At 40.5% G+C, this 26,848-nt stretch overlaps 1 protein-coding gene across 1 annotated transcript in view; it reads right to left on the bottom strand.

The window, feature by feature from the left end:
- Nucleotides 1-2,811: 2,811 nt before the first annotated feature.
- Nucleotides 2,812-26,848, bottom strand: part of phf1 (PHD finger protein 1) — a 38,657-nt gene continuing 14,620 nt past the window's right edge. Inside the window, exons 8-15 of the mRNA XM_075466263.1 lie at nucleotides 21,815-21,883; nucleotides 21,447-21,570; nucleotides 20,114-20,181; nucleotides 18,707-18,838; nucleotides 13,768-13,846; nucleotides 11,625-11,740; nucleotides 9,976-10,062; nucleotides 2,812-6,261 (exon numbers count right to left, since the gene is read on the bottom strand). Of these exons, the coding sequence (XP_075322378.1) occupies nucleotides 5,865-6,261; nucleotides 9,976-10,062; nucleotides 11,625-11,740; nucleotides 13,768-13,846; nucleotides 18,707-18,838; nucleotides 20,114-20,181; nucleotides 21,447-21,570; nucleotides 21,815-21,883 (1,072 nt within the window). The 3' untranslated portion in view covers nucleotides 2,812-5,864. The remainder of the gene's footprint in view (nucleotides 6,262-9,975; nucleotides 10,063-11,624; nucleotides 11,741-13,767; nucleotides 13,847-18,706; nucleotides 18,839-20,113; nucleotides 20,182-21,446; nucleotides 21,571-21,814; nucleotides 21,884-26,848) is intronic.

Below are 26,848 nucleotides of genomic sequence, written 5' to 3'. Positions count from 1 at the left end.
AAGCTTTCCAAGCATTGCACGTTCACTGAAGTGGCCACAAAGTGTTAAAGATATAAATTAGAGTTGGGCGAGTTAACTCGTTATTATCGCGTTAACTTGTTAATTATTCAACGCCGATAAATATTTTATCGCGCATTAACACAGGTTTTATTATTATAAAAGTCTGTTGAATGCATCACATTCACACAGTTACAGCAAACACCACGAAGCATGGAGTAATAAAATAAAGATAAACTAGCAGGTAACATCACCGTTACAGGTGCTCCTCGGTCTCTGTGTGAAGTTCACAGAGCTAAGCTGCGCTACTTCCTGTTTTACTTGTTTCAACATAAAAGCACGTATTTAAAAATAAATTAAAAAAAACTCCTGCATTTACAGCCAAGTATAATTGTCTTCTCACCGTAGTAGTTCCAGTCTAAAATATCACTTAAAGGCAAAACATACAACTGATAGCAGCAAGTCATTCAAGGAAACAGACAGTGGAGCGAGGCTTCTACATAAAAACTACAGAAAGATGCTGATGTTAAAAGTGTGTTTGCACAACAAATGTTATGGCACTTTCATTCATATGGCAGTACATTTAAAATAAAACTAAATGCCAAAGACTATACACTATTTTTGAATTAATTTTTGGATTTTGCGTACAAATGCGATTAATCGTGATTAATCAGGGAAATCATGTGATTAATTAGATTAAAATTTTTAATCGTTGCCCAGCCCTATTATAAACATATGCAGCATTAATCAATAAATTTTCAGAAAAATATGTTTTATATTACCTGGACGCCTCCCTGGTGAGGTGTTATGGGCACGTCCCACTGGGAGGAGACCCCTGGGAACGCCTCAGGGGTCCACCTGGAAGTGCAGGAGGAAGTGGCCGGGCACAGGGAGGGACGTCTGGGCTTCTCTGCTCAAGCTGCTGCCCCCCGCGGCCCGACCCCCGGAGAAGCGGCAGATGATGGACGGATGTTTCATATTATCAGTATCAGTGACTTATTGCAATAAGCCTGCCATGTTCTCTCTACTTTTTATAAGTTTTGATTAATTAATTCATTTCAAAATATAAGCAGCAAGAATCCTACATCATTTCTCTCCCAAAGGTCCAACAACAGCGTGCAGAAAACAGCTAATCGTGTCTTTATCTCACCATCTCAGATTACATGAAAATCTTCTATTTCTGAGTCATTCATGACTCAAAATGCAAACATGATAAGTTACAGTTTCACAGCAATCTACGAGAAGTAAGGCAGGAGTAAACCAGAAGTTTGCTCAAAGCAAAAATAAACAGACAACCCGTCAGAGTTCAAGGAGCAAATCCCATGAGGTGAAATTTTTTTTATTATTCTCATTACATAGTAGGTGTATCAACGTAGAGTATACTTGTACAAATGTCATTTTTTTTCAAAAATACATCAAACTAAACTTGGACCTGACTACTAATGGGGGGCGGAGGGGAAAGACTATCCCTCCCAGATTTCATGTTTGTCCTAAATCTTGACATCTTTTATTTTCTCCTATTTTCTTTTAAAGTAATCTGCTTGACTTTCACCGACATTACAACCTATAACGAGCACTTGACAGGTGTAGACATACCATAGAAAACACGCAAATACATTCATCGCCATCACCTAGAAAGGTTCGTCGCGCCTCAAATGGTCACCGAGGCGATGCAACATCACGGGAGATAATTCAACAGAGGTCCTGCTTCGAGTGAAGCGAGCGTTTTGCATCGGATTGATTATATGTGCTGTATTTGTCCTTTGCTTTTTTTTTTAAACTAAACAAGGTTTTTCATCAGAGAAAAACCTGATGAACGTGCATGACGTGTGACTTTACAGAACAGTTTGCTGACATAAACCTCTGTATAAAATATAAACTCTGATACTTGCACAGTATTCTAGGTTTATGTAACCTGTTTGCACAAAGAGAACATCCAGCTTTAGCTTTAGCTTTAGCGCCCCCGCTTGCTCCCTTAATCACATCTGAGCAGAAGACTCACCAGCAGTCAGGACCTGACTTATGCCCACATTCTGAATGCCTTAATATACCTTTTAAATCACAGACTGTTGGACCCTGGAAGATACTACGGGTTTGAGTCGGCATCTCTGTCAGTTGAACAGCAGCAGAGTGATTGGTCCTTTAGCTTATTTAAAGGGATAGTTCGCCTCTTTTGACATGAAGCTGTATGACATCCCATACTAGCAGCATCATTTATGAACATCTTCTTACCCCCTGCTGCGTCCTGTGAGCCGAGTTCCAGCCTCGTTTTGGTGTTGGCGAAGGTAGTCCGGCTAGTTGGCTGGGGTTTAAAAAATAAAGCGTTTTGCTTCTCAACAGAATATGCGTTCAACAGAGTAATACATTTGCATCACAAAGTCATTCTCCAGGAAAAAGTCAGACCTCACAATTGCTTGGCCCTATTTTCTCTCCATTCGTATCACTGCCTGCTGTGTAGACCGTGCAGACCGAAGTGCAGACCGAGCAGTAAACACCTTAACAGGCGCGGCTGTCGGCAGGCGGCAGCACGCAGTGATACGAAGGGAGAGAAAATAGGGCCAAGCGATTGTGAGGTCGGACTTTTTCCTGGAGAACGATTTTGTGATGCAAATGTATTACTCTGTTGAACGCATATTGTGCTGAGAAGTAAAACGCTTTATTTTTTTAAACCCCAGGCAACTAGCCGGACTACCTTCGTCAACGCCAAAACGAGGCTGGAACTCGTCTCACAGGATGCAGCAGGGGGTAAGAAAATGTTCATAAATGATATTGCTAATATGGGATGTCATACAGCTTCATGTCAAAAGAGGCAAACTATCCCTTTAAAGCCATAAAAGGAATTTCCTTGAAATCCTTGAAAGAAATTTCTTTAAACATGTAATTCACTTACATATACATAGCAATTTTCCAAGTTTGGACTGTACAGTGACATCACAGTCCTGTCCTGATTAAATCTTTTTCAGCATAAAAACTGGTCTTTCTTTACACATGTTGTATCTGTGGCTCATTAAGAACAATCCTCCCGTTTACTTTAGTAGCAGATTCCTCATCTGATTGGCCAACTCGGTTTGTTTTCAGCCAATCAGCAGGTACACAACTCATTTAGGCACTATGCAATCACATCAAAGGAAATAATTCAATAAATGAAATCAAATAATTTAATCATAGTAATATATCGTGAATATATAATTAAATCTTTTAAACAAAAGCCCTCTTGTGGCTCCTATTTCTAAGACATACAGCAGTCTAAATGTAAATTATGTATGACAAAATCTAACATAAGAAATAAGTAACCTGTTAATAACAAGTACAATCTCTGCTTAACATGCAGTGACGAGAAAATAATACGATAACCTCCAGAGAATTTGTTGTTTATGGAACCAAAATAAGATCCCTCAGGTAAGTCAATACCTCTGTCATCTGTACGGACAAAAATACCAAACAGCAGTGATGATGGACAATTCATTTTGGCTCATCTTCTTGGCTGACTCTCTTACTGAACTCAATAACATTGACTATATGTCGATTAATGAGCAACCACAACAATGAAAGCTAATGAAAGTGGGCTGTTGGCTGCTTAGCCTCCTCCTTTCTGCTTTACAGCACCCACAATGCACTTGTGTGGTGATTCAAGTGACAAGAAATGGGTTGAATTTGGATGGAAAAGACATCTTGGTTAGAGATAATTGTTGTAACTATGACATAATTTAAATCAGTGTTTAAAACCATCTGCTTTCTCACAAAACTAGCCTTTAACCTGACATTTCCATCCTTTAACCTGCAAATGTTTGAACTTTGTGATGCCGAATTTGTTCGTGCTTGTTAGCTTTGACACAATTTAAGTTCAAATTCAATTTGTGCCACAGGCAAACTATCTGGCCCCATTAATGAGTGTGCCACAGAATTTATATCAAACCGGTTTGTTTTATCTAAAGACATTCTGGGAATTACACTTTTTTGTGTCTTTACAGAGGGATTGGTCGACTTGAGTCTTGCATTCTGACACAGCAACCACAAAAAATGTACGTCTTTCTCAATTGTTAGCCTTTCTTTGTGGTGACCAAACAGAGCCAGAACTGGACCATGATAGAGAGTACTTTTAAATAACATGCTTCCATTGTAGAACCAAATGTACGTCAACAGCATCGGTGTCTACAGAGGAGTAGAGAAAACTACAGAAAGATGCTGATGTTAAAAGTGTGTTTGCACAAAAAATGTTATGGCACTTTCATTCATATGGCAGCACATTTAAAATAAAACTAAATGCTAAAGGCTATACACTACTTTTTAATTAATTTTTGGATTTTTACGTACAAATGCGATTAATCGTGATTAATCAGGGAAATCATATGATTAATTAGATTGCAAATTTTAATCGTTGCCCAGCCCTAGTCATAACCAATGAGTATCAAACAGTGTATAGTTTTGTAACCCTAACCATGCATTTTCTAACATCTAAAGCTAATCATGCGCATTAATTCAAACCCTCAACATGTGCTGGGACTGGTAGTGAAGTAAAAACCAAAGTGAAGAAAAAGTAAAGTAGGTAAAGAGCTGTGGAACTGTGCAGAAGTGGATTTCAACCAGAGATCTTTCACTTGAAATAGCCGCTTGAAACCCTCTTTCACCCAAAATGGAATTTTTATCCTTGTCAGTAGTGACAACTGTCAACCTCATGATGTGAGAATCGACGTCATCACATCACAACAAGACTGGAAACGTTATCATTAGGACAGTAGGGGCCATTTCACAGTAGAGAATAAAATGGCTACGGGTTTTTCTGTGGACAGATGTACATATTTTGTATGATCATTGTGATGCATACTAAAGAGCCTACTTAAGAAAACGTAATCAATCTCAATCATGTTTCAGGACACAGTGGAAGTCTGTTGTCTCTTTCTCCACAGAGATCCTCCCATCTGTTTAAATTCCCTTTGTTCTTTCTCATTTTTCTAGATTGGGACACTTTTTGGGGCTGAAACCTTTGTGCATTTCGATGTTTCGACATCAGCTAATGATATCTTTACATTTTAGCTTTATTCTGAACTGTTGATTGTGGTATAAATTACCATCTTCTCATTCTTTCCTGTTGTTTGTGTGGATCTCTGTTCTACGCACTCATTTACACTTCAACAGCAAGACGGGGGACTTCAAATCTGGCAATGCAGCACCTTTGTGCAGGGCTGTGCAGACATGCAGATGTGTTTACGTGCCTTAGAGTGTGACCACTGGGAAACCAATGATATATTTCATTACATTTCTTACAGCTACTTGTGTGTCTTTCTCTCTCTTTCTGTACATTGATGCTACTCTTACTTATCATAGACTTAAATAAGTAAAGGGCAGTTAGGAATATTACTTGGCAAACCACAGTGAATTGCAAGCTTATCTGTATCATACAGACTTGATGTAGATAAGCTGTCCAATAATTGTGGTAACTAAAATTGATAATGAAAGCTACGTTGACAATTGAAGACACGGTAAAAGTTGTTCTTTAAACTTAAATCTGAAGCAGCACATTAATAAACGATTGCAACATTTTTTGGGGGTAATTTGGCCCAAACACTGACAAATCCTCGGGAGGTTGAAATACTTTCCCTCATCACTGTGAAACATGATAAATGCAAAGGCATATTCCAAAGTTAACATTACAAATATCAGGGAAACACTAGCAAAGAGGGACATTTAGTAACAAGTAGTGAGGTTATAATGTAGATAGAGATGATGCTATGGGAGCAACCTGGATCTGTAACATGTCGGAGAGTTTTTTTGTGATTTGTACTTTAAACACTGCCACATGTCAGATACACAATAGTCCTGTGGCCACTGCAAAACAGTCATTGTGTCTTGTGTTTACTTTCCTTCCCTTAGTACAAACTCACGTTCTCCCACTCCACCAGGTACTGCACCTTCCCATCTGGTGTGACGCGTCTCGCCAAGATCCTCACTGCTTCTCCTCCTCCCCAGCTTCTGGCCACAGTCCCATCCCCCCCTCCCACCCCCATCCCAACTCCTCCTCCTCCTCCTCCTCCTCCTCCTCCTCCTCCTCCTGCACCACCCCCTCCACCCCCTCCACCCATGCCAGCCTGATAAGGTGGTACATCGCGCAGGATGAGGGGCTCCATCTGCTTCTGTCCCGGCTGGTGTTGGTGGTTGTGTTGGTGGCTGTGGTGGTGCTGGTGGAGGTGGTGGTGGTGATGGTTGCCATTGGAGTTGAGGGGGTGTGGGAAGCATGTTGTCGGTAACCTGCAGCTGTCCTCCGCACTGGGGGGAAAAAACAGAGCCAAGCACACAAGTCACAAACAGGAACTGACGGATATAAAAAAACTTATTTTATTAAAAACTATGTCTGACAGTGAGGTACGTATAGTCCTAACTATTTGGCATCACCATAAACATTAGGTTGATTTAATCTCAGCTTTTTCTCTGTTTTAATCAATAGATTTATTTAAACAATACATATTAATGTAAAAACCACTCGTCCTGAACAAAGCAATCATGCCATACATTTACAACTTATCAACTGGACTGCAGTAACTCCTGGTTTATGGGGTTGACTCAGCAAAAGCTTAGATGACTACAGTTATTTGCCAAACATCCTTTGGGTCACACGTTACAGCATTTTGCTGCCACTTGAATGCAGTCTCTTGAATATGTGCAACAGCCTGAGCTGTGGGCTGCTCTTGGTTCAGTTAGAGCTATTGTTGGTCCTTTAGCTTCGCTCTACTGTGGAAAAGACATGGGCTGTGTTCGAAACTACATACTACATACTACATACTACATACTTCCATTCTGCATACTCATCGATCAGATAGTATGCAGAGCGTTTACCCACAATGCATTTCGCTCCTGCCCGAGCCGAAATCAGCCGGCCTGAAGCTCTAAACTCTAAGCTCTAAGCTCAAGCTCTAAACTCTGTAAACTTTAGCAACATTTGAAACATTTTCAGGCGAGAAAGTAGTCGTTTAGATCCCCAACGTGTTGAAAACCTGACAAAATACCGGCTATTTACAATTTTGTTCCCACGAATTCGGCGCTACTAAAGCTAGCCGTAGTGAGCAACGCACTTCCTGTTATTTTCACAAAATAAAACACCCGTTGCCTTTTATCATAGGGAAAGCCATTACGATACAATTGGTGCTTTTGTTTTGAAAACAGGAAGCGAACCTACCCTCGTTGTAGCTAGCTTGAAACTGCCGTTTTGACAGGAAATGACAATCGGCGACGTCACGTTACGTTGCATCTTGGGTAGTTTGAGTATGAGTAGTAACCTCATGATGCATACCCAACATTTCAGCGAATCTAGAATGCATCCGGGAACTTCTCGCTTACTCAAACTGGCATACTTACTCAAAAAGTTAGTATGAGTAGTAGGAGAAGTAGGAGAAGTATGCGGTTTCGAACACAGCAATAGTGTACCCCGATCTGTTTTGTGATGGAATGAAAGACTGTGTAGCGTAGCTGGAGCACATATTTTTCCCCAGTGCTTCTTCGCTATTTCTGCTTTTCGGTGCTTCGTCCTCTTTGTTGTGAAAAATCAGTCCCTCCAAAAGTCCCTCCGAGCTCTAGCCAACTGGAATTACATTTCAACTAATAAGCATTCTGTAAATTTCATAAAATAACCTTTATTTAAAAATGAGACTGATTGACCTTTGACCTGTAAAACAAGAAACAACACGACTCCAGTTCTGGCTCATTTGCACTAAAATCGTCTGTTTTTCAAAGCGTTTCCGGATTTAGTTTTAGTTAAGTCTGAAGATGACCTGGTCAAGTCCTTACTTAACTTCTTTTAACAAATTTATAATGAGCAGTTTCAATTTTCTTCGTATTTTAATTGTGGATCTTTTGGATTATTCTAATGACTTTCCGAATATTATTTTAGGATTTTTAATAACTTGCACTGTTTTCTTCATATTGGCTGCTAGAAAACAAACAAACAAAAAAACTAAAAAATGTGCTGAATATTACCAAAGACTCACCAGATACCAGGTGAATAAATTAGAGAATACTTAGAGAACAAAGTTAAGCATGTAGCAGCTTAAGATCCAAACACATCCCTCAGGAATGTGAATACTGTACGTGCAAGTCCCTTATGGACTTTATTAAATTATAATATGTCAAAGTTGTATCTACAGCCTGCCTTGCAGTGCCATAAAAGTATAAATGTGTAAATGCATAATGAATTGTGAATAACATTCCTGAATGAAGAATGGCAACAGTTGATATCTACAGTGTCAAAGTGAACGTCTAAACGTGAAAAGATTCAGGGAGTCTGAGGAAATCTCAGTACGGAAAGGCCAAGGACAGAAACCAATGTTGGTGACCTTCAAGTCCTCACGCCACCATGATCCATACAGCCACATGGGCTCAGGAGGAGCTGGGAGAACCATTTCCACTCAACACGGTCCACGGCCGCATCCAGAAATGTGAGCTGAAGCTACATCACACCAGCAGGAAGCCATATATCAGCTCTGTGCAGGAACACGGCCCAGTTCTGTGGACACCAGCTCGTCTCAGATGGACAGAAAGACAGTGGACACGTGTTCTGTGGGCAGATGAGTCCACGTTTCAGCTGCTTCTGGATAAAAATGGTGATGGTGCGGATGTCTTCATATGTGTGAAGTTACTATTCATGGACATGTGTTAATTGGAAATTCGGAGAGACAAAGTGGCACCAAAGCGTAGCTTCACACACACAGAGTGTGTGAGCTCGACCGGCCTGCCTGCAGCCCACATCTGTCCACATCTGTCTCCTGTTGAACATGTACGGAGCATCATGAAGAGGAGAACCAGACAACAACAACCAGGGACTGCTGAGCAGCTGAAATCAGCCCGAATGGACACAGATTCCTCTTTATCAGTATAAAACTAGGGAGAAACTATGACAAAGTGACATTAAAAGGAAGCTAATGGAACACAATAGACGATCCAAACTTTTTTTTTGTTTTGGTATCTTATTATTAAATAATCCTGAACAATTTCTGAGCCAAAATTAGTGACAAACGTATCCTTAAAGGGACACTGTGTAATTTCTTCCCCCATCTAGTGGTGCAATTTTATTTTGCAAAGTCGAATGAATTTGCTCTCTAGCGCCTCGCGTTTTCAAATGTGCGTTGCAACTTCTTGAACTACGGGAGGCGGTATGTGTCAAGATTCAAGAAGCTATGGCTTCAGACTTAAGGTCCATACAAACAAAAAGGCATCAAGACACACAGTACAAAGGATTACAGAACACACATACAACAACACTATATATACAGATGACAGATAACATGTCAGATAACATAAGTTGACATAGCCTTTGGTGTGCAAACAATGCAATTAGTCATATTCCAGGAGTTACCGGAAGTGACGTCGACGCAGCGGTAGCGTTAGCAGCAGCAGCGTTGTTAGCAGCAGTGTGTAGTTGCTATCTGGAAAGTGTTCTTTTAAATAAACTCCCGGTAAACTTACAAACTTTCTAATGCCTCGTTTTGTGAGTTAAGAGCCTATGTGTACTACGGCAGAAGTTTGGTAACAATCAATGCATTATTAGTGGGATAATTACGAGATAAAATCTATTTACCATTAGCGCCAGTAATAAGCCATTCGGCGGACGTGACGTCACAATGACGTCACAATGACGTCATTTCCGCTTGCAGGCCTGGCATTGGGGAAAACGCGATTCGAAGTGCTTTATGTCCCTCTCGGCACTTCGTCGTTTTTCATAGACCGGAAGGACATGGCAGCCTCCATAGAGCTTGCCCGCTCTATGTAGATACAGACAAGTTATTCTTCACTCAGGAGGATAAGTGAGATTTTTGACAGAGATAATTTTACACCAATGAGAACTAATTTATGAAAGAATATGTTGATTTGAGCTAATAAATGACTTAATTTATTACATAGTGTCCCTTTAAAAATGTTACTTCAATAAATCCAATCATTTAAAAACAACGGTTTACAGGAGTTGATAGAGAGGTGATGAATGAGAAACACCTGCTGAAGTGATGAAGACTCCTGGAGAATGCAGTATTTCCATTGTAAGTGGAGTGGTACAGAGCATACATCCGTTTGGGAGGAGAGCTGTGGATGAGATGCACAACAATGTTTACATTTTTAATCTACATCAAAATCACGCCGTCATCCAGATGTGATCCAAAGCTGTACAAAAGACTAGAATTTAGAGGCTCCTTTCACACAAAGGAAAATAAATGTATCTAACCTTGCAATTTATTCACTTTTAGCTTATGTGCAGATAAGACTTGTGCTGTCACACAAATACAATGGAGGTGAAAGGTGTTGGAATTTGATTAAGTCTCTGTTAACAAAAGTTTTCATGGAAGATATTTTCTACTGAGGAAATAAACCTTCCTCTATTGTTCTTTAGTGGTGGCAGATATCTCCAAACCTCAGGTCTAACAGCCAATTTCTCTGCATCTGTATTATGACCAGCATCATATCAACTATTTCCTAAAATATCTTGTCTGTGTTGATGTGCTGCGGCACAATTTGTGTGTAAAATTCAGATATCATGTGCAGCCTGAACCCAAAACACCCCCAACTCAAACAGGTTACTCCTAACCAGAGGTGGGCGGTAACGAGTTACATTTACTTGAGTAAGTTTTTGAAATAATTGTACTTCTAGGAGTAGTTTAAAATCACTATACTTTTTACTTTTACTTGAGTAGATGTGTGCAGCAGAAACTGTCCTCTTACTCCGCTACATTAGGCTACAATGAGCTGGTTACTTTTCTTCTTACCTCTTTGGTATTCTACGCCTCATTATTTTTATCCCCCCGCGTACGCCTCATTTTAATGTTTTATTCTGACAGAGAGAGAGACTTCCGCCAAAGGCTCTACCACCTGACTGTGTTCCACCAATCAGACGCAGCCGTGCAGTCTGGTCACGTGACCATACTCAATCTCAGCGGCGGGACGGGTTAGCTTTAGCATTAGCAGTCGTAGCAAACAAACAAAGAAACAGATGAAAAATGTCAGAACCAACGGTGGGAAATGAAGACGCAGACGAGGCCTCATACTGAAAGCATGTTTACCTTCCAAAGAGTGAGAAACAGCAGCTACATTATGTGTCTTCTGTGTCAACCAAAACAAACGCACATTTCAGCAGAAACTCAACATCTAACTTGAGGAAACATGTAGCGGTAAGTTTCCTAAACTCGTTTTTTTCCCCGTGGATAGGTGAATGTTTGTTTTTTAGGTTACATATGGGTTACATATGTTTTAAACATTTCCTAAGTCTATTTTATTTTTTTATTGAAGTTCTTGAATTTACCTGGATTATTTTTATTTAAGCTATTTTGTAATTCATTAATTCATTTTAATTTGTTTGATCAATTGGATGAACTCTAATTTGCCTAAAGATGATTATTTAGTATTTTTGTCTGTCTGATTGAATGCTTGTGTTAACAAATAAATCAGACGTTACTCAACAGTTACTCAGTACTTGAGTAGTTTTTTCACCGGCACTTTTTTATACTCTTAATCAAGTAATAATTTTATTTGAGTCATATTATTCTGAAGTAACAGTACTTTTACTTGAGTACAATTTTTGGCTGCTCTACCCACCTCTGGTCCCAACACAACGATCCATTGAGAATACACAAAAAAAACTCAAGGGCCCTTACCTCAGATTAAGCTCCTCCTCCGATTTCCTGGAGTTGTAAAGGCTGGCCCCTCCCATGTAGCCATGGCAACATGGCAGTAACTCAATAGGGTTGGCAGCAACAGGGGGTGGACAGGCCTGGGTGCAGGAGACGCACAGATCAGCTCGTCCAGATGCCAACATCATCACAGGAGTCAATCGAGCGCTGAAACCTCTGTGCTCACTCGTACATTAACCCTTTGTGCGGTCTTAACATTGTGTTTACTCTCCTTGTCCTACGGGTAAAAAATGACCCGCCCTACCAGAGCCCCAAAATAAAGCAACTTAATTGAATTTTAAATCCAAAATCTATTTTGTATGATGAAACCACCTGTTATTTATCGATTCAACTCAATTCAATACATTTTTTATCATGAATTTTTTGTTACACAATACAAAAAGACAATCACCAGTTTTCAGGATTACACTTTTTTTTTTATTTTTTTTTTTACCACAAACCAACTGTCAGTCGGACCAACAGTTTTCTTGTTTTCTCAGTTTTCTTTTACATAATAAAGGTTTATTATTGCTATTATAGAAATGTGAAGTAATTACTTTTGACTTAATTATACTGAAAGGAAGAAAAAAACAGTGAACTTTTTTCTGGTGTTTAAATGTTTTTATAATTCACGGGTCAAAAATGACCCATAAGACAATCTTTGTACCCTAGTGGTGTACAGCCCACATGGAAACATAAAGAAAAATAAAGTGTGACTTTTTCTAATGATGGGGTCCCTTTAGGAAAAGTCATAAGATTTCAAGTTGGAAAAAGATAGTTTAAGGTATTTTTTCTACAGCTAAACATGGTAGTGGCTCACTTTTCACCTGCAAGACAACAGGAGGGTTAAGTCAGTCCAACATTCGGATTTTTGTTTAGCAAGTCTCGAAAAAGCCTCTCATTTTTCAAACTGAGAGGACGAGTGTTTTACAATAACCTGGTGGCAGATGTGTCTATAAATCCAAATAAAGCGCAGTGTGGGTGAGAGACGCATCATCTGGGCTCCTGAGATGGGATGGTGTCCCGCTTCAACGCATCCCCTCCGCAACACATCTCATGAAGCTGACTGGTTAGTCAGGCAGTTTTCTGCCTGCTTATGACCCATGAAGCATAGGAACTTTAGAGGATCATTGCAGCCATCAGTCACAGGGAAACATCATCTGTGAGGACGCCGCCTAAAGATTTCTAATAACCGGACTATGGCGCACGGCACCCCACTGTGCCCATAATCATTTCCTTCTGTAGCTTGCCTATTAGGATGGGAGATTATTATTCAGTGGCCTCAGTCAAACGTCTGTGCCTTTAAATGGATGTACTCTGTCAGAGCTGCTCTGTCAAGGTGCCAGCGCCACCTGGCCAAACTGTAATTGACTGCAAAGTGCACTTGGAAGTGATCCCAGGCTACACGTATCAGCATTCTTACCCATCTCACTTTCCCCACCACTGCGAACCTGCTCCTCCAAGACGGACGTCGATTAGCATCAATCAGAGGGGAACAATGGGAGCACGGATGTGCCAGATTGAAAACGAGCGCTCTGTGGATCGCATTGTTTCAGGATCACAGTGTGTGAACGCAGCCAGATCACAGCGATGTGTAGGAGGACGCGGCACAATGAGCATTCAAAGTTAAGAATGCCGTCCAAAAATAGCACCCGCCGCATGTGATGCCGCTCGTTTCAGTGAGACCCGCTGGGAATCGGGGTTTGATGATCATGATAGATGTGGCGTGTTGATGCTGCAGGTGTTAATGAAACGTATGAGCAGGTTTCTGCGAGACTGGATTTGAATTATAGATTTTTAATGCAGCAAAACACACAACAGCTCATCTGTCATAGCTGCTTTTAATCAAAGCGAGGACTCTGAAGCGGTCGCAGGGCTTTAAACACACAATAGAAAGGAGAGGATAAATACAGAGGGTGTAAAAAGACACACAGACTGATCTAGACTGCAAAATGAGCCTTCACTGCATCCTCTGACTGACAGCTTATTTGGGTTGCGGGGAGCTGTTTACCTGGCTGCATTAAAAAAAAGAAAAGAGGAAGAAAATATCAGCCGTGGTTTGTGGCCCAGAACCCCCCCCCCCCCCCCCCCCCCCCCCCCCCCCCCCCCCCGACACTGAGGCACTGACCTGTGTCTCCATGATGCGACGCTTTGATTTACGGGAGTCTGCCCCCCCCACTCTCCTCTGGCAGGGTAGTGACAACGGGCTAAAGAGAACAAAAACACAGATAAATTAGAATACAACGCTTAAACCCACACACAGCCCCAGAATGGATGTATTTAATGTGTTATTATGGCTCAATGAAGGTCTATAAATAATAGACCTGTGATAGAAAAATATCTGGCCTTCACCGGAGGAAAATACATCAATTACTGAACAAAAACTACACAAAAATGCAGAAGCACTGCGTGAAAAACCAAGTGAAGCCTTCCTGCTTCCACAGGAATTAAAAGGGTAAGTAGCAGCCAGGAGCTGCAATGCTCAGAGAAACTGCTAAAAAACTAATAAAAACCCAAGAGCTACATCTCAGACTCTGCAGGTTAGCATGTTAAAGGTTAAAGTTTATGACAGCACAGTTAGAAACAGCACTGAGCTGAAGGCCAGGTGGGTGTGTCTCGATACAGCGGGGGCAAACTGCTCTATAGCCCAGAGAAGAAATGCCAGATTTGCACAATATTGCCATGAACGAGGGTCTCCTACTACCTGAACCAGCCCAGGCAGACCAGAGGGTGTGGTGCCAGAAGACCCTCTCATGGACCCCCCCATCAAAGTGCCTTCATGATGAGGCAACAACTAGTTGCAGTCATCGAGCGCCTGGCCATGGCGAGACTTTATTTTTTTAAGCTATTTTCATATTAAAGCAATACTATGTAACATTTCTACCTTAAAATAACAGCTTGAAAAAATTTGTGCGGCTTGAATGAGTTTTAATATTACGATTGGCCTGTCTCCTATGCCCTTGGGGGGTCTGAGTTGGAATAACTGCGCTATGTAACTTTGCTGGAGCGGCCCGGGAGCTGAGCGGAAGTACTTCGACTTGCTTTCTGGCACACCTACCGCAAAAACAAATAGACCCCTCTCACGCTCCCAGGTATAAGGCTGAGCTAGCGCAACATTGTCAGTACAATCATCATGGCAGAGGCACCGAAGAAACAGAAGAAGACGTTGACTAATGAAGCAAGGAAGAGAAAGAGAGAGGCCGACAAAGCAAGAGACCGGACTAGAGTTGCTCTCGGAACAGCTTTTACTCGTTGGCGAGAGCTGAAAGAAACATTTGGATACAAGTTGGATTCAGAGCTAGCCACCTTTCTGCTGGATAAGTAAGTAGCTTATTTGCTGCCATGCTTTGTGCTGTGTTGTACTTGCTTGATGTTTCACTGTGTTCGGAAAGTGACTCGCTAGTTTGTTGTAACTGAGGAAAACTATTTTCAACTGATTTAGCTAGGTTTAGCCGCTAGCAAGACCTCTCGTTAGAAATGTGAAACGTGAAAACGAAAGGGTGTTGTATTTAAGACAGTATCGTAACCGTACATTACCTCCAAGCCTGTAGGGGGAGCTCCATAATGGGCTTTTTGAGAAGTTACATTGTATTGCTTTAAACCATTTCTTTTTTTTCGGTGACATTACGAACTACAGGTAACATTGAATAAACAGCACTCCTAATTGCTTCCCATTTCTTCGCTTTAGCAGGTCCCCTAATTCCACTGCTGACGCTGCTAAAAATTACAGATTTTCCTTTTTGGATCTCTGAAAGCAGAACTTCAATCTCAGAGCCCGTAAAGTTGTTCTTTTTGCTCCTTGATGCTGTTCTCATGACTCAACACTTCGTGGCACAGGAGAGAGGAAGGTATTATTTTGGGTGTGAAGTATGAAAATTTACTATCCTCTTGCACGTGCCCCTTAAATACGCACGAGTGGCATTCATCATTTACGCTGGTCGTTTACACACTTTTTCCGACGTTAAGGGCGTTTGTTGAATCTAACGTGGTGTGTTCGTACGAAGAAAGTGAGAGAAATTTATAATAAAAATACGAAAATGTTCTTGCTTGAGGCACAATGATCCCAAACACAGCAGCAGATCTACAGCAGAATGTGTGAAAAAGAGAAGAATCGAGGTGTTGCAACGGTCCAGACCTCAGCCTGACTGAGATGCTTAGTTTTTCACACACTGCTTCTACATATTTGAGTGTTTGAGCTTAAACAACAGAATGACGAATGAAAAATGTGGCAAAAAGGTGTTTGAAAATGAAGCTTTTGGTTCTAAAACCCTAAAAGTGGCTTAAAGAGGCTAAAAGTTCACGATACCCTTGAACATAATGGACAACACTGTCGTCAGTGAGCTATAAGTAGAGTTATACCAGTGTCAGAATATGTAAATGTGTATTTCATCCTGGGGGAAATGATAAAGAAAACACCACAGACTCATTAGAAAGGGGGAAAAAAAGATTTATCTTCCCGGTAGCATGAATATGCTCAGTAAATCCGGACAGTGGATAATTTTTCTCTTCAGATGATACAAGAGAAAAATCTTATGAAGCGTTAATACATAAAGGGGACAGTTAAAGTTACAATATGTACATTAAACTAAGAGAAATGAGAACCTGCTTCGAGCATTTTGTATAAAATATACTTTGTTCATTTATTTTTGGAGGTTAACTCCGGGTCACAGAGGATAGAGCTGCTCTTTAGTCTGAGTTAATTGATTCAAGCAGCTCAGATGACAACTTCTCCTGGTAGCAGCTCAGTTGATCATTCATTCTGACAGAGATATATTATTATATTTATGGTTTAATGCAACAAACTTGCATTAATCTTGCTTTATGTTGCCTGGAGCTGCCAAACAGTGCTCCTCTGTGCTGGATAAAGAAAGAAACTAACGTATAGCAGTCCTGCTCAGAGACCTTATCCTACTCAATAACGTTAATATCAAGAATAAGCTGTGAGGGCATTTGTGTCGGCCTTTAAAGGAAATGTATTTTTCACTACTAGTTCTTAGTTAAAGCGAGACACTACAGGTGAATAGGGTAATATTTTAAAATAATAGATATCACCATGAAACTTCCTCAGTTGATTTACTTATACAAGTATGAAAAAAAATGTATTACAAGTTTTAGAAATTTGGATGTTTAATTATGCAAATTAGGCATTATCTCATTAAATATGCTCACATTTGCATATATTTGATAAAACCAGGTGCAAAATTCTTTTTTTCATTTTGTTTACACACAAAATGAAAAGAAAATTACAGAGGGATTTCAGGATATCTGCTTTCATTTCCTAGGAAATCAAAATATACTGTCCATAGCCTAAAAAACATAAATTTTCGCCATTTTTTTTATTACAACGTCACATAAATCAGGCCAGGAATGATTTATCAACAAATCCTTCTGTAAATATCTTCAGAATACTGCTAAGTGTATAACTGAAAGGTTTGGTGTTAGTAGGTGCTCCATAGTTTGAGATATTGATACTGGAAAAATTCAAAAAACTGATTTTGAGAAAACGCCATTTAAAGATTTAAAAAGGGGAATTCATTTTGGTAAATTTTGGGCGAAACGTGCTGCCGCGATTAAACAAAATGTGATGAAATAAACATTTTAATTTATGTTTTCAACATTTTCTTTTATAGCAGGTTGAAAGAACACATATTGAAGGAGTAGACTGGCCCAAAATCTAAAAATTGACCACTGCATGAAAAATCACTTTTTGCCTGCCGTGTCTCGCCTTAAGATGAGAAGGTATGCATTTGGAATTCAAAAGATCTCATGAGAGCAGCTGATCATCTTAATGACAGGGAAGGAGAAACTATGCAACTATTCAGGCAATAAGGCAATAAAGCAATAAAGCAAACATTGCTGTTTCCAGCTCACTTGCTTACCTAAACGGGGGGGAATTGTGTGGAAAAAAAATTTCTTTTTCTAAACTATCAACTCAAAACGTATACAACCTTGTCCCTTTTTTTTTGGGGGGGGGGGGCTGCTTAGTTACTTCACAGTACCAGATCAGAGTAGAATTATTCAGCCTCCTCGTCTTTATCTCCACATCACACTGCATTCGCTGTACCTCCAACGCTGGAAGTCAAAACTCTTTGCCTCTTGCTTTTCTTGCTTTGCTATAACAGGAAATTCTCATTAGCAGTTACACAGTTCACTGACCAAAGGAATTAACTAATAATGGCCTAAATCTGACCACGTTTTCTTGGATTCTATTGTTTTTGTTGTAAATTTCGGGGTCCTACTTGTTACTAAGCAGCGTTACAACAGGACCTGTCATCACATAACAACGATAAAACTTGGTATGAACATTATTTCTTAAGGTTTGCCTCAAAAAAGCCTAAACAAACCGACCATGAGGCCCAGGATTTATAGAGTAATACACGTCATGGAGGAATTATTATGTATTTTGCTCAGCTAGCTGGTCCTTACACTACTTTAGCATGCTATCCATGGTGCTGTGCTGTCATAAAGAAGGATCAATAGCAACTGTCAGTGGCCAAATTGCAGGATAATGAAGTATTAAGCAAAGAGGTGTCACTCAAATGTTTGGTGGGTGGTTGTCTGAGCTGGGTTTGCTCTCAGACTTAGTCCCCGTATCCTAACTCTTCAAGAGTTACTGAGCGTAATTAGTGTTCAAATTTATGTTTGCATGGTCATAAATAAGGTGCACCACATGGAGAAAAAAAAAGGGGCGGAGTCTGTTGGGTCATTTGATGATCCTTTACAACTTTGTTTTCAGAGAAACTGCAATTAATGATCCTTAATTCTACCACTTCCTTTGGAGTCTGCTCCCCTCTGCAAATCATTTCACTGTAACTTAGCCTTGGGAAGCAGCTGCTTGAAAAAAATGAAAATTATTCATAAGCGATATGAAACCAGCATACTTGGGGAGTTCATCCTCATTTAAGACCGTTTTAAAGAGACTGATCCTTTCGCTGGCATGTGAAAAAAACTGCAGTCTTTTGATTTCTCGGTTAATTGTTCATGCGTAATAGCTACATGCCCTGTGGGATACCCAGAGCTCTCACAGAGATAAGAGCCAAAATGAAACCCACTGTCCTCGCTCTGACCTTCTCCGGTGGGTGATGGCGATAGGCGGATCAGTGATGAGAGGTGACGAATCGGATGTCAGCGGGGGCGGGGCTCTGACCTGCAGCCCGAAAAGACACTTTTTCTTCTTGATTTCCTTTCCGGAGACAAACCTGGGAGACAGTGAGGAAATGACGGGTGTTGTCGTCAATTTTATTTTTGATTGTCATTGTTTTTCCATCTTTGAAGCTGATAAGGAATCTGGAGCTGTGTGACACAATGTGTTTATTCTCCTGATGAGAAGCAAACAAACACACACAAAAGTAGTGATTGTGTAAATAACTTACACTTAAAACTAGGGCTGGGCAACGATTAAAATGTTTAATCTAATTAATCACACGATTTCCCTGATTAATCACGATTAATCGCATTGTACGCAGAATCCAAAAATGAATCCAAAAGTAGTGTATAGCTTTTAGCATTTAGTTTTATTTTAAATGTGCTGCCATATGAATGAAAGTGCCATAACATTTGTTGTGCAAACACACTTTTAACATCAGCATCTTTCTGTAGTTTTTATGTAGAAGCCTTGCTCCACTGTCTGTTTCCTTGAATGACTTGCTGCTATCAGTTGTGTGTTTTGCCTTTAAGTGATATTTTAGACTGGAACTACTACGCTGAGAAGACAATTCAACTTGGCAGTGTTTACAGATGACTTTGGTTCTGTCGACTCCGCCGTCTGGAAGAACTTTAAAATTAAAATGGCCGAGTAAAAGTTCCGTACCCTTCTCCATGTTTGGTGGATCCGCCGATTACTTTCTTTTCCTGTTCCACAGAAGACAGCAGCAGACTTTTACAAAATAAAAGCCTGTGAGCAACAGACTTTTACAATAATTAATAAAACAGGGGTGGTCTGTGGCGTAGTGGGTTGAGCAGGCGCCCATGTACAGAGGCTATAGTCCTCGCTGCAGCTGGTTCGAGTCCCGCATTGGACGGCCCTGTGCTGCGTGTTGTTCCCCCTCTCTCTGCCCCCTGCTTCCTGTCTCTCTGAACTTTCCTTTCCATTAAAGGCACAAAAGCCCCCCCAAAAAATTATTATTAGTATTTTTTTAATGAAAAAGATAAATAAATAAAACCTGCGTTAATGCGCGATAGAATATTTATCAGCGTTAAATAATTAACGAGTTAACGCGATAATAACGAGTTAACTTGCCCAGCCCTAGTTTTAATATAAACTTGTGTCCTGTGATGACAAAACAAAATGAGCTAAGCTAAGCTAACAAAATAAGTGCTGAATTTCTAGTAGTCTAACTTTTTCTTCCCGTTCATTCAAAGTCACACATTTCAGTTCACTCACTTAAACCTTTATGTCCAATTTAAACCCACCACTCATAAATCCAGTCATGAATGTTTGGTGTTTATTCCTCTCATCATATGCGATGACTTACCTGTCCTTGTGGGAGTTCAGAGCATTGAGGAGATTGTGACAGCGGTCTTGCCTCGGCGTGTCAGAGAGCTGGAACGGAATATCAAAGCCGTGTTTACACAGTGCACGGCGCACAATGATTGCATGCAATGATTTTCTTTTACAGCCGCTGACAGCTGTAATGTTGATGTGAAAAATGAACTACATGGCTGACAAACCCTGCTGTTAAACGATGACAGGACAAACAAAACATTTCAAAATGTCTCCGGAGAAGAAACAACTTAAAGTCGAACCAAAAAAACTCGGTTTATCTCTCTGTTTATCCTCTATGGAACAACTTCAGAAACTACAAATTATATCACAAATCTCTGCTAAAGTTCATTCATGTTTACAAATGCTGGTAGGAGTGTTCCAGATAGCAGTGACTGTGGGAGAAAAGATCACAAGCTGGTGAAATATGCAAAACTTGTGTTCATTTTTGCTACATTATGATAATATCTCAATGATAAAATAATGAATGAACATAAATATTTAGTTTAAAGAGTCATATCGTGTTTTTTTGGGTTTTATATACTGTAGCTTTTTGTTCATGTTAAATGTTTGCAAAATAACAAAGCCCAGACTTTTATCTTCCACAGAGGATACTGCTTCCAGACCGCTGGAAGGCTTTTCTGACTTTTTTGAGTTGTAAATCCAATTTAGGAGGGTTCCAGTTGATTTTTTCCTTTTGTGAACTCGGAAATTTGAATTTTCAAGTTCAAATGGGACACGCCAATTGTATAAAGAGCATTAGCATTCTGTATGTCCACCCCTTACTGCACTGCAATGTGACATTCGCACATATCAAGCTCCATAAAGCCCTCAGCAGTTAACTTGGCACATATTAAACAAAGAGTTTCAGACAAAAAGTAATGCTTAGACTAGAGTTTCAACCTATTCTTATTGATTTTTAAAATAAAAAATATAATAAACTGAGAATAAATGGGCACTTTAAAGTCATTGGCAGCAGTTGAAACAGCTAAAATCTGTGGATAAACATTTTAAATGGTTAAAAAAGCATGAAATAAACAGCTGAAATAGTTACTTTTGGTTATACAGTTAAAAGATTTGGTTGGTCAGATGGTTATGGGGGGAGTCAGCTCAACTGATCGGCCAAATAAAGCTGCCAAAATCATAAAAAAAACCCTCTGAACTTCTTTGCTCGGTGTTCCCCTGCGAGCTTACATAGAGGTCGAACTTTAGATTTTAGATTTTTACTTTAATGGTAGTTAATAGGCTTTAAATGCCAAACGCACAAAGCCCGGCAGCATTTCACATGATTTCATCATGGTGCTTAAACAGGGAAATATCAATACCACGCCCAGGAGCAATGAGTCCCAATTCTCATTGGTGAAGGACAGGATTTCATGGTCAAAATCAAAGTACTTCCTCTTGCAGCACAGCGATAGATGGTAGAGCACTAAATGAGCCAAATCCATCCTGTATGTCAAATAGAAATAAGAAGAATTAGACAATAAGACACATACGTGAAAAAACATATTGAGTAGAATATTTTCTAGAAATAAATCTCAACATGTTAAAGTTACTTAAAGTCAAGCTGATTTATAAGATATCTATTACCAATAAGTTTTAATGTGTAAATGAAATACAAGTCCATGCACTTTGGTTATTTAAAATGTGATTTCTAGTCCTGTATCAGTGAATGTTTTACTGTAAAAATCACCAAGTCATGGGCAGTCTTTGGATTGTCTCTGGTCCCTTTGTACAAACCGAGCATTGGAATTGATAAAACCTAAAACAGATGGAGAAAAAGAAAGAATCAGTCAGGCTTTACAGGCCCTGATCCGACTTGGCGCTGGCAGGCATCCTGGGCGATCCTCGGGCCACGGGAGACGGTGGTAAATTCGGGTTTAAACACGCTCAGGCCACATTCAACAGTGGTCTGGGATTCTTGTGTTCAAACTGACCCGACATGATCTTTATCACCAAGCAGTGGGGCTTCCACTATCTAATGTTATCAAAAGGAGCATCTCTACTCACAGACAGGAGGTATTATTCACAAAAAACATCCTGGTTGCTGCTGTAAGAGAAGAGATAGCGCACTGAATTTGCCAGTTCTGGTATTTTTTTAGTAGGAGTTGACCCAGAAGTTTAGAGCCAATTCACATACACTATATAGCCAAAGGTATTGGCTCATCTGCCTTTACACGCATATTAACTTAAGTGGCATCCCACTCTTCTGGGAAAGCTCTCCGCAAGGTTTAGGAGTGTTTATGGGAGTTTTTGACCGTTCTTCCAGAAGCTCATCCAGAGGTCAGACACTGATGTTGGACAGAAGGCCTGGCTCGCAGTCTCCGCTCTAATTCATCCCAAAGGTGTTCTATCGGGTTGAGGTCAGGAGTCTGTGCAGGCCAGTCAGGTTCTTCCACACCAAACTGGCTCATCCGTGTCTTTATGGACCTTGCTTTGTGCACTGGTGTGCAGTCGTGTTGGAGCAGGAAGGGGCCATCCCCAAACTGTTTCCCCAAACTGTTTCCACAAACTGTTTCCCCAAACTGTTTCCCCAAACTGTTTCCCCAAACTGTTTCCCCAAACTGTTTCCACAAACTGTTTCCACAAACTGTTTCCTCAAACTGTTTCCACAAACTGTTTCCTCAAACTGTTTCCCCAAACTGTTTCCCCAAACTGTTTCCACAAACTGTTTCCCCAAACTGTTTCCACAAACTGTTCCCCCAAACTGTTTCCCCAAACTGTTTCCACAAACTGTTTCCACAAACTGTTTCCTCAAACTGTTTCCACAAACTGTTTCCTCAAACTGTTTCCCCAAACTGTTTCCCCAAACTGTTTCCCCAAACTGTTTCCACAAACTGTTTCCCCAAACTGTTTCCACAAACTGTTTCCCCAAACTGTTTCCACAAACTGTTTCCACAAACTGTTTCCCCAAACTGTTTCCCCAAAACTGTTTCCACAAACTGTTTCCCACAAACTGTTTCCCACAAACTGTTTCCCACAAACTGTTTCCACAAACTGTTTCCCACAAACTGTTTCCCACAAACTGTTTCCACAAACTGTTTCCCCAAACTGTTTCCACAAACTGTTTCCCCAAACTGTTTCCTCAAACTGTTTCCACAAACTGTTTCCCTCAAACTGTTTCCACAAACTGTTTCCCAAAACTGTTTCCACAAACTGTTTCCCCAAACTGTTTCCTCAAACTGTTTCCACAAACTGTTTCCCTCAAACTGTTTCCACAAACTGTTTCCCAAAACTGTTTCCCCAAACTGTTTCCCCCAAACTGTTTCCACAAACTGTTTCCACAAACTGTTTCCTCAAACTGTTTCCACAAACTGTTTCCCCAAACTGTTTCCACAAACTGTTTCCTCAAACTGTTTCCCTCAAACTGTTTCCACAAACTGTTTCCCAAAACTGTTTCCCCAAACTGTTTCCACAAACTGTTTCCACAAACTGTTTACACAAACTGTTTCCCCAAACTGTTTCCCCAAACTGTTTCCACAAACTGTTTCCTCAAACTGTTTCCCAAAACTGTTTCCCCAAACTGTTTCCCCCAAACTGTTTCCACAAACTGTTTCCACAAACTGTTTCCCTCAAACTGTTTCCCCAAACTGTTTCCACAAACTGTTTCCTCAAACTGTTTCCTCAAACTGTTTCCACAAACTGTTCCCCCAAACTGTTTCCACAAACTGTTTCCTCAAACTGTTTCCACAAACTGTTTCCACAAACTGTTTCCACAAACTGTTTCCACAAACTGTTTCCCTCAAACTGTTTCCCCAAACTGTTTCCACAAACTGTTTCCTCAAACTGTTTCCACAAACTGTTTCCACAAACTGTTTCCCTCAAACTGTTTCCCCAAACTGTTTCCACAAACTGTTTCCCCAAACTGTTTCCACAAACTGTTTCCTCAAACTGTTTCCACAAACTGTTTCCTCAAACTGTTTCCCCAAACTGTTTCCCTCAAACTGTTTCCACAAGCTGTTTCCCTCAAACTGTTTCCCCAAACTGTTTCCCCAAACTGTTTCCCCAAACTGTTTCCCCAAACTGTTTCCACAAACTGTTTCCACAAACTGTTTCCTCAAACTGTTTCCCCAAACTGTTTCCCCAAACTGTTTCCCCAAACTGTTTCCACAAACTGTTTCCCCAAACTGTTTCCACAAACTGTTTCCCCAAACTGTTTCCCCAAACTGTTTCCTCAAACTGTTTCCACAAACTGTTTCCACAAACTGTTTCCCCAAACTGTTTCCCCAAACTGTTTCCACAAACTGTTTCCACAAACTGTTTCCACAAACTGTTTCCACAAACTGTTTCCCCAAACTGTTTCCTCAAACTGTTTCCACAAACTGTTTCCACAAACTGTTTCCTCAAACTGTTTCCCCAAACTGTTTCCCCAAACTGTTTCCACAAACTGTTTCCCCAAACTGTTTCCCACAAACTGTTTCCCACAAACTGTTTCCCACAAAAAACTGTTTCCACAAACTGTTTCCACAAACTGTTTCCCACAAACTGTTTCCCACAAACTGTTTCCCCAAACTGTTTCCCCAAACTGTTTCCCCAAACTGTTTCCCCTAACTGTTTCCACAAACTGTTTCCACAAACTGTTTCCACAAACTGTTTCCCCAAACTGTTTCCTCAAACTGTTTCCACAAACTGTTTCCACAAACTGTTTCCTCAAACTGTTTCCCCAAACTGTTTCCCCAAACTGTTTCCACAAACTGTTTCCCCAAACTGTTTCCCACAAACTGTTTCCCACAAACTGTTTCCCACAAAAAACTGTTTCCCACAAACTGTTTCCCACAAACTGTTTCCCACAAACTGTTTCCTCAAACTGTTTCCACAAACTGTTTCCACAAACTGTTTCCCCAAACTGTTTCCTCAAACTGTTTCCACAAACTGTTTCCACAAACTGTTTCCTCAAACTGTTTCCCCAAACTGTTTCCCCAAACTGTTTCCCCAAACTGTTTCCCACAAACTGTTTCCCACAAACTGTTTCCCACAAAAAACTGTTTCCCACAAACTGTTTCCCACAAACTGTTTCCCACAAACTGTTTCCCCAAACTGTTTCCCCAAACTGTTTCCCCAAACTGTTTCCCCTAACTGTTTCCACAAACTGTTTCCTCAAACTGTTTCCACAAACTGTTTCCCTCAAACTGTTTCCACAAACTGTTTCCTCAAACTGTTTCCACAAACTGTTTCCCCAAACTGTTTCCCCAAACTGTTTCCTCAAACTGTTTCCACAAACTGTTTCCCCAAACTGTTTCCCCAAACTGTTTCCACAAACTGTTTCCTCAAACTGTTTCCCAAAACTGTTTCCCCAAACTGTTTCCCCCAAACTGTTTCCACAAACTGTTTCCACAAACTGTTTCCCTCAAACTGTTTCCCCAAACTGTTTCCACAAACTGTTTCCTCAAACTGTTTCCTCAAACTGTTTCCACAAACTGTTCCCCCAAACTGTTTCCACAAACTGTTTCCTCAAACTGTTTCCACAAACTGTTTCCACAAACTGTTTCCACAAACTGTTTCCACAAACTGTTTCCCTCAAACTGTTTCCCCAAACTGTTTCCACAAACTGTTTCCTCAAACTGTTTCCACAAACTGTTTCCACAAACTGTTTCCCTCAAACTGTTTCCCCAAACTGTTTCCACAAACTGTTTCCCCAAACTGTTTCCACAAACTGTTTCCTCAAACTGTTTCCACAAACTGTTTCCTCAAACTGTTTCCCCAAACTGTTTCCCTCAAACTGTTTCCACAAGCTGTTTCCCTCAAACTGTTTCCCCAAACTGTTTCCCCAAACTGTTTCCCCAAACTGTTTCCCCAAACTGTTTCCACAAACTGTTTCCACAAACTGTTTCCTCAAACTGTTTCCCCAAACTGTTTCCCCAAACTGTTTCCCCAAACTGTTTCCCCAAACTGTTTCCACAAACTGTTTCCCCAAACTGTTTCCACAAACTGTTTCCCCAAACTGTTTCCTCAAACTGTTTCCACAAACTGTTTCCACAAACTGTTTCCCCAAACTGTTTCCCCAAACTGTTTCCACAAACTGTTTCCACAAACTGTTTCCACAAACTGTTTCCACAAACTGTTTCCACAAACTGTTTCCACAAACTGTTTCCCCAAACTGTTTCCTCAAACTGTTTCCACAAACTGTTTCCACAAACTGTTTCCTCAAACTGTTTCCCCAAACTGTTTCCCCAAACTGTTTCCACAAACTGTTTCCCCAAACTGTTTCCCACAAACTGTTTCCCACAAACTGTTTCCCACAAACTGTTTCCCACAAAAAACTGTTTCCCACAAACTGTTTCCCACAAACTGTTTCCCCAAACTGTTTCCCCAAACTGTTTCCCCAAACTGTTTCCCCTAACTGTTTCCACAAACTGTTTCCACAAACTGTTTCCACAAACTGTTTCCACAAACTGTTTCCCCAAACTGTTTCCTCAAACTGTTTCCACAAACTGTTTCCACAAACTGTTTCCTCAAACTGTTTCCCCAAACTGTTTCCCCAAACTGTTTCCACAAACTGTTTCCCCAAACTGTTTCCCACAAACTGTTTCCCACAAACTGTTTCCCACAAAAAACTGTTTCCCACAAACTGTTTCCCACAAACTGTTTCCCACAAACTGTTTCCCACAAAAAACTGTTTCCCACAAACTGTTTCCCACAAACTGTTTCCCACAAACTGTTTCCCCAAACTGTTTCCCCAAACTGTTTCCCCAAACTGTTTCCCCTAACTGTTTCCACAAACTGTTTC

The sequence above is a fragment of the Odontesthes bonariensis genome, chromosome 5 (assembly GCF_027942865.1).
Source record: "Odontesthes bonariensis isolate fOdoBon6 chromosome 5, fOdoBon6.hap1, whole genome shotgun sequence".
NCBI lineage: Eukaryota > Metazoa > Chordata > Actinopteri > Atheriniformes > Atherinopsidae > Odontesthes > Odontesthes bonariensis.
The sequence above is the reverse complement of the archived record's forward strand: the minus strand, read 5'-3'. Positions and strand labels throughout refer to the sequence as shown.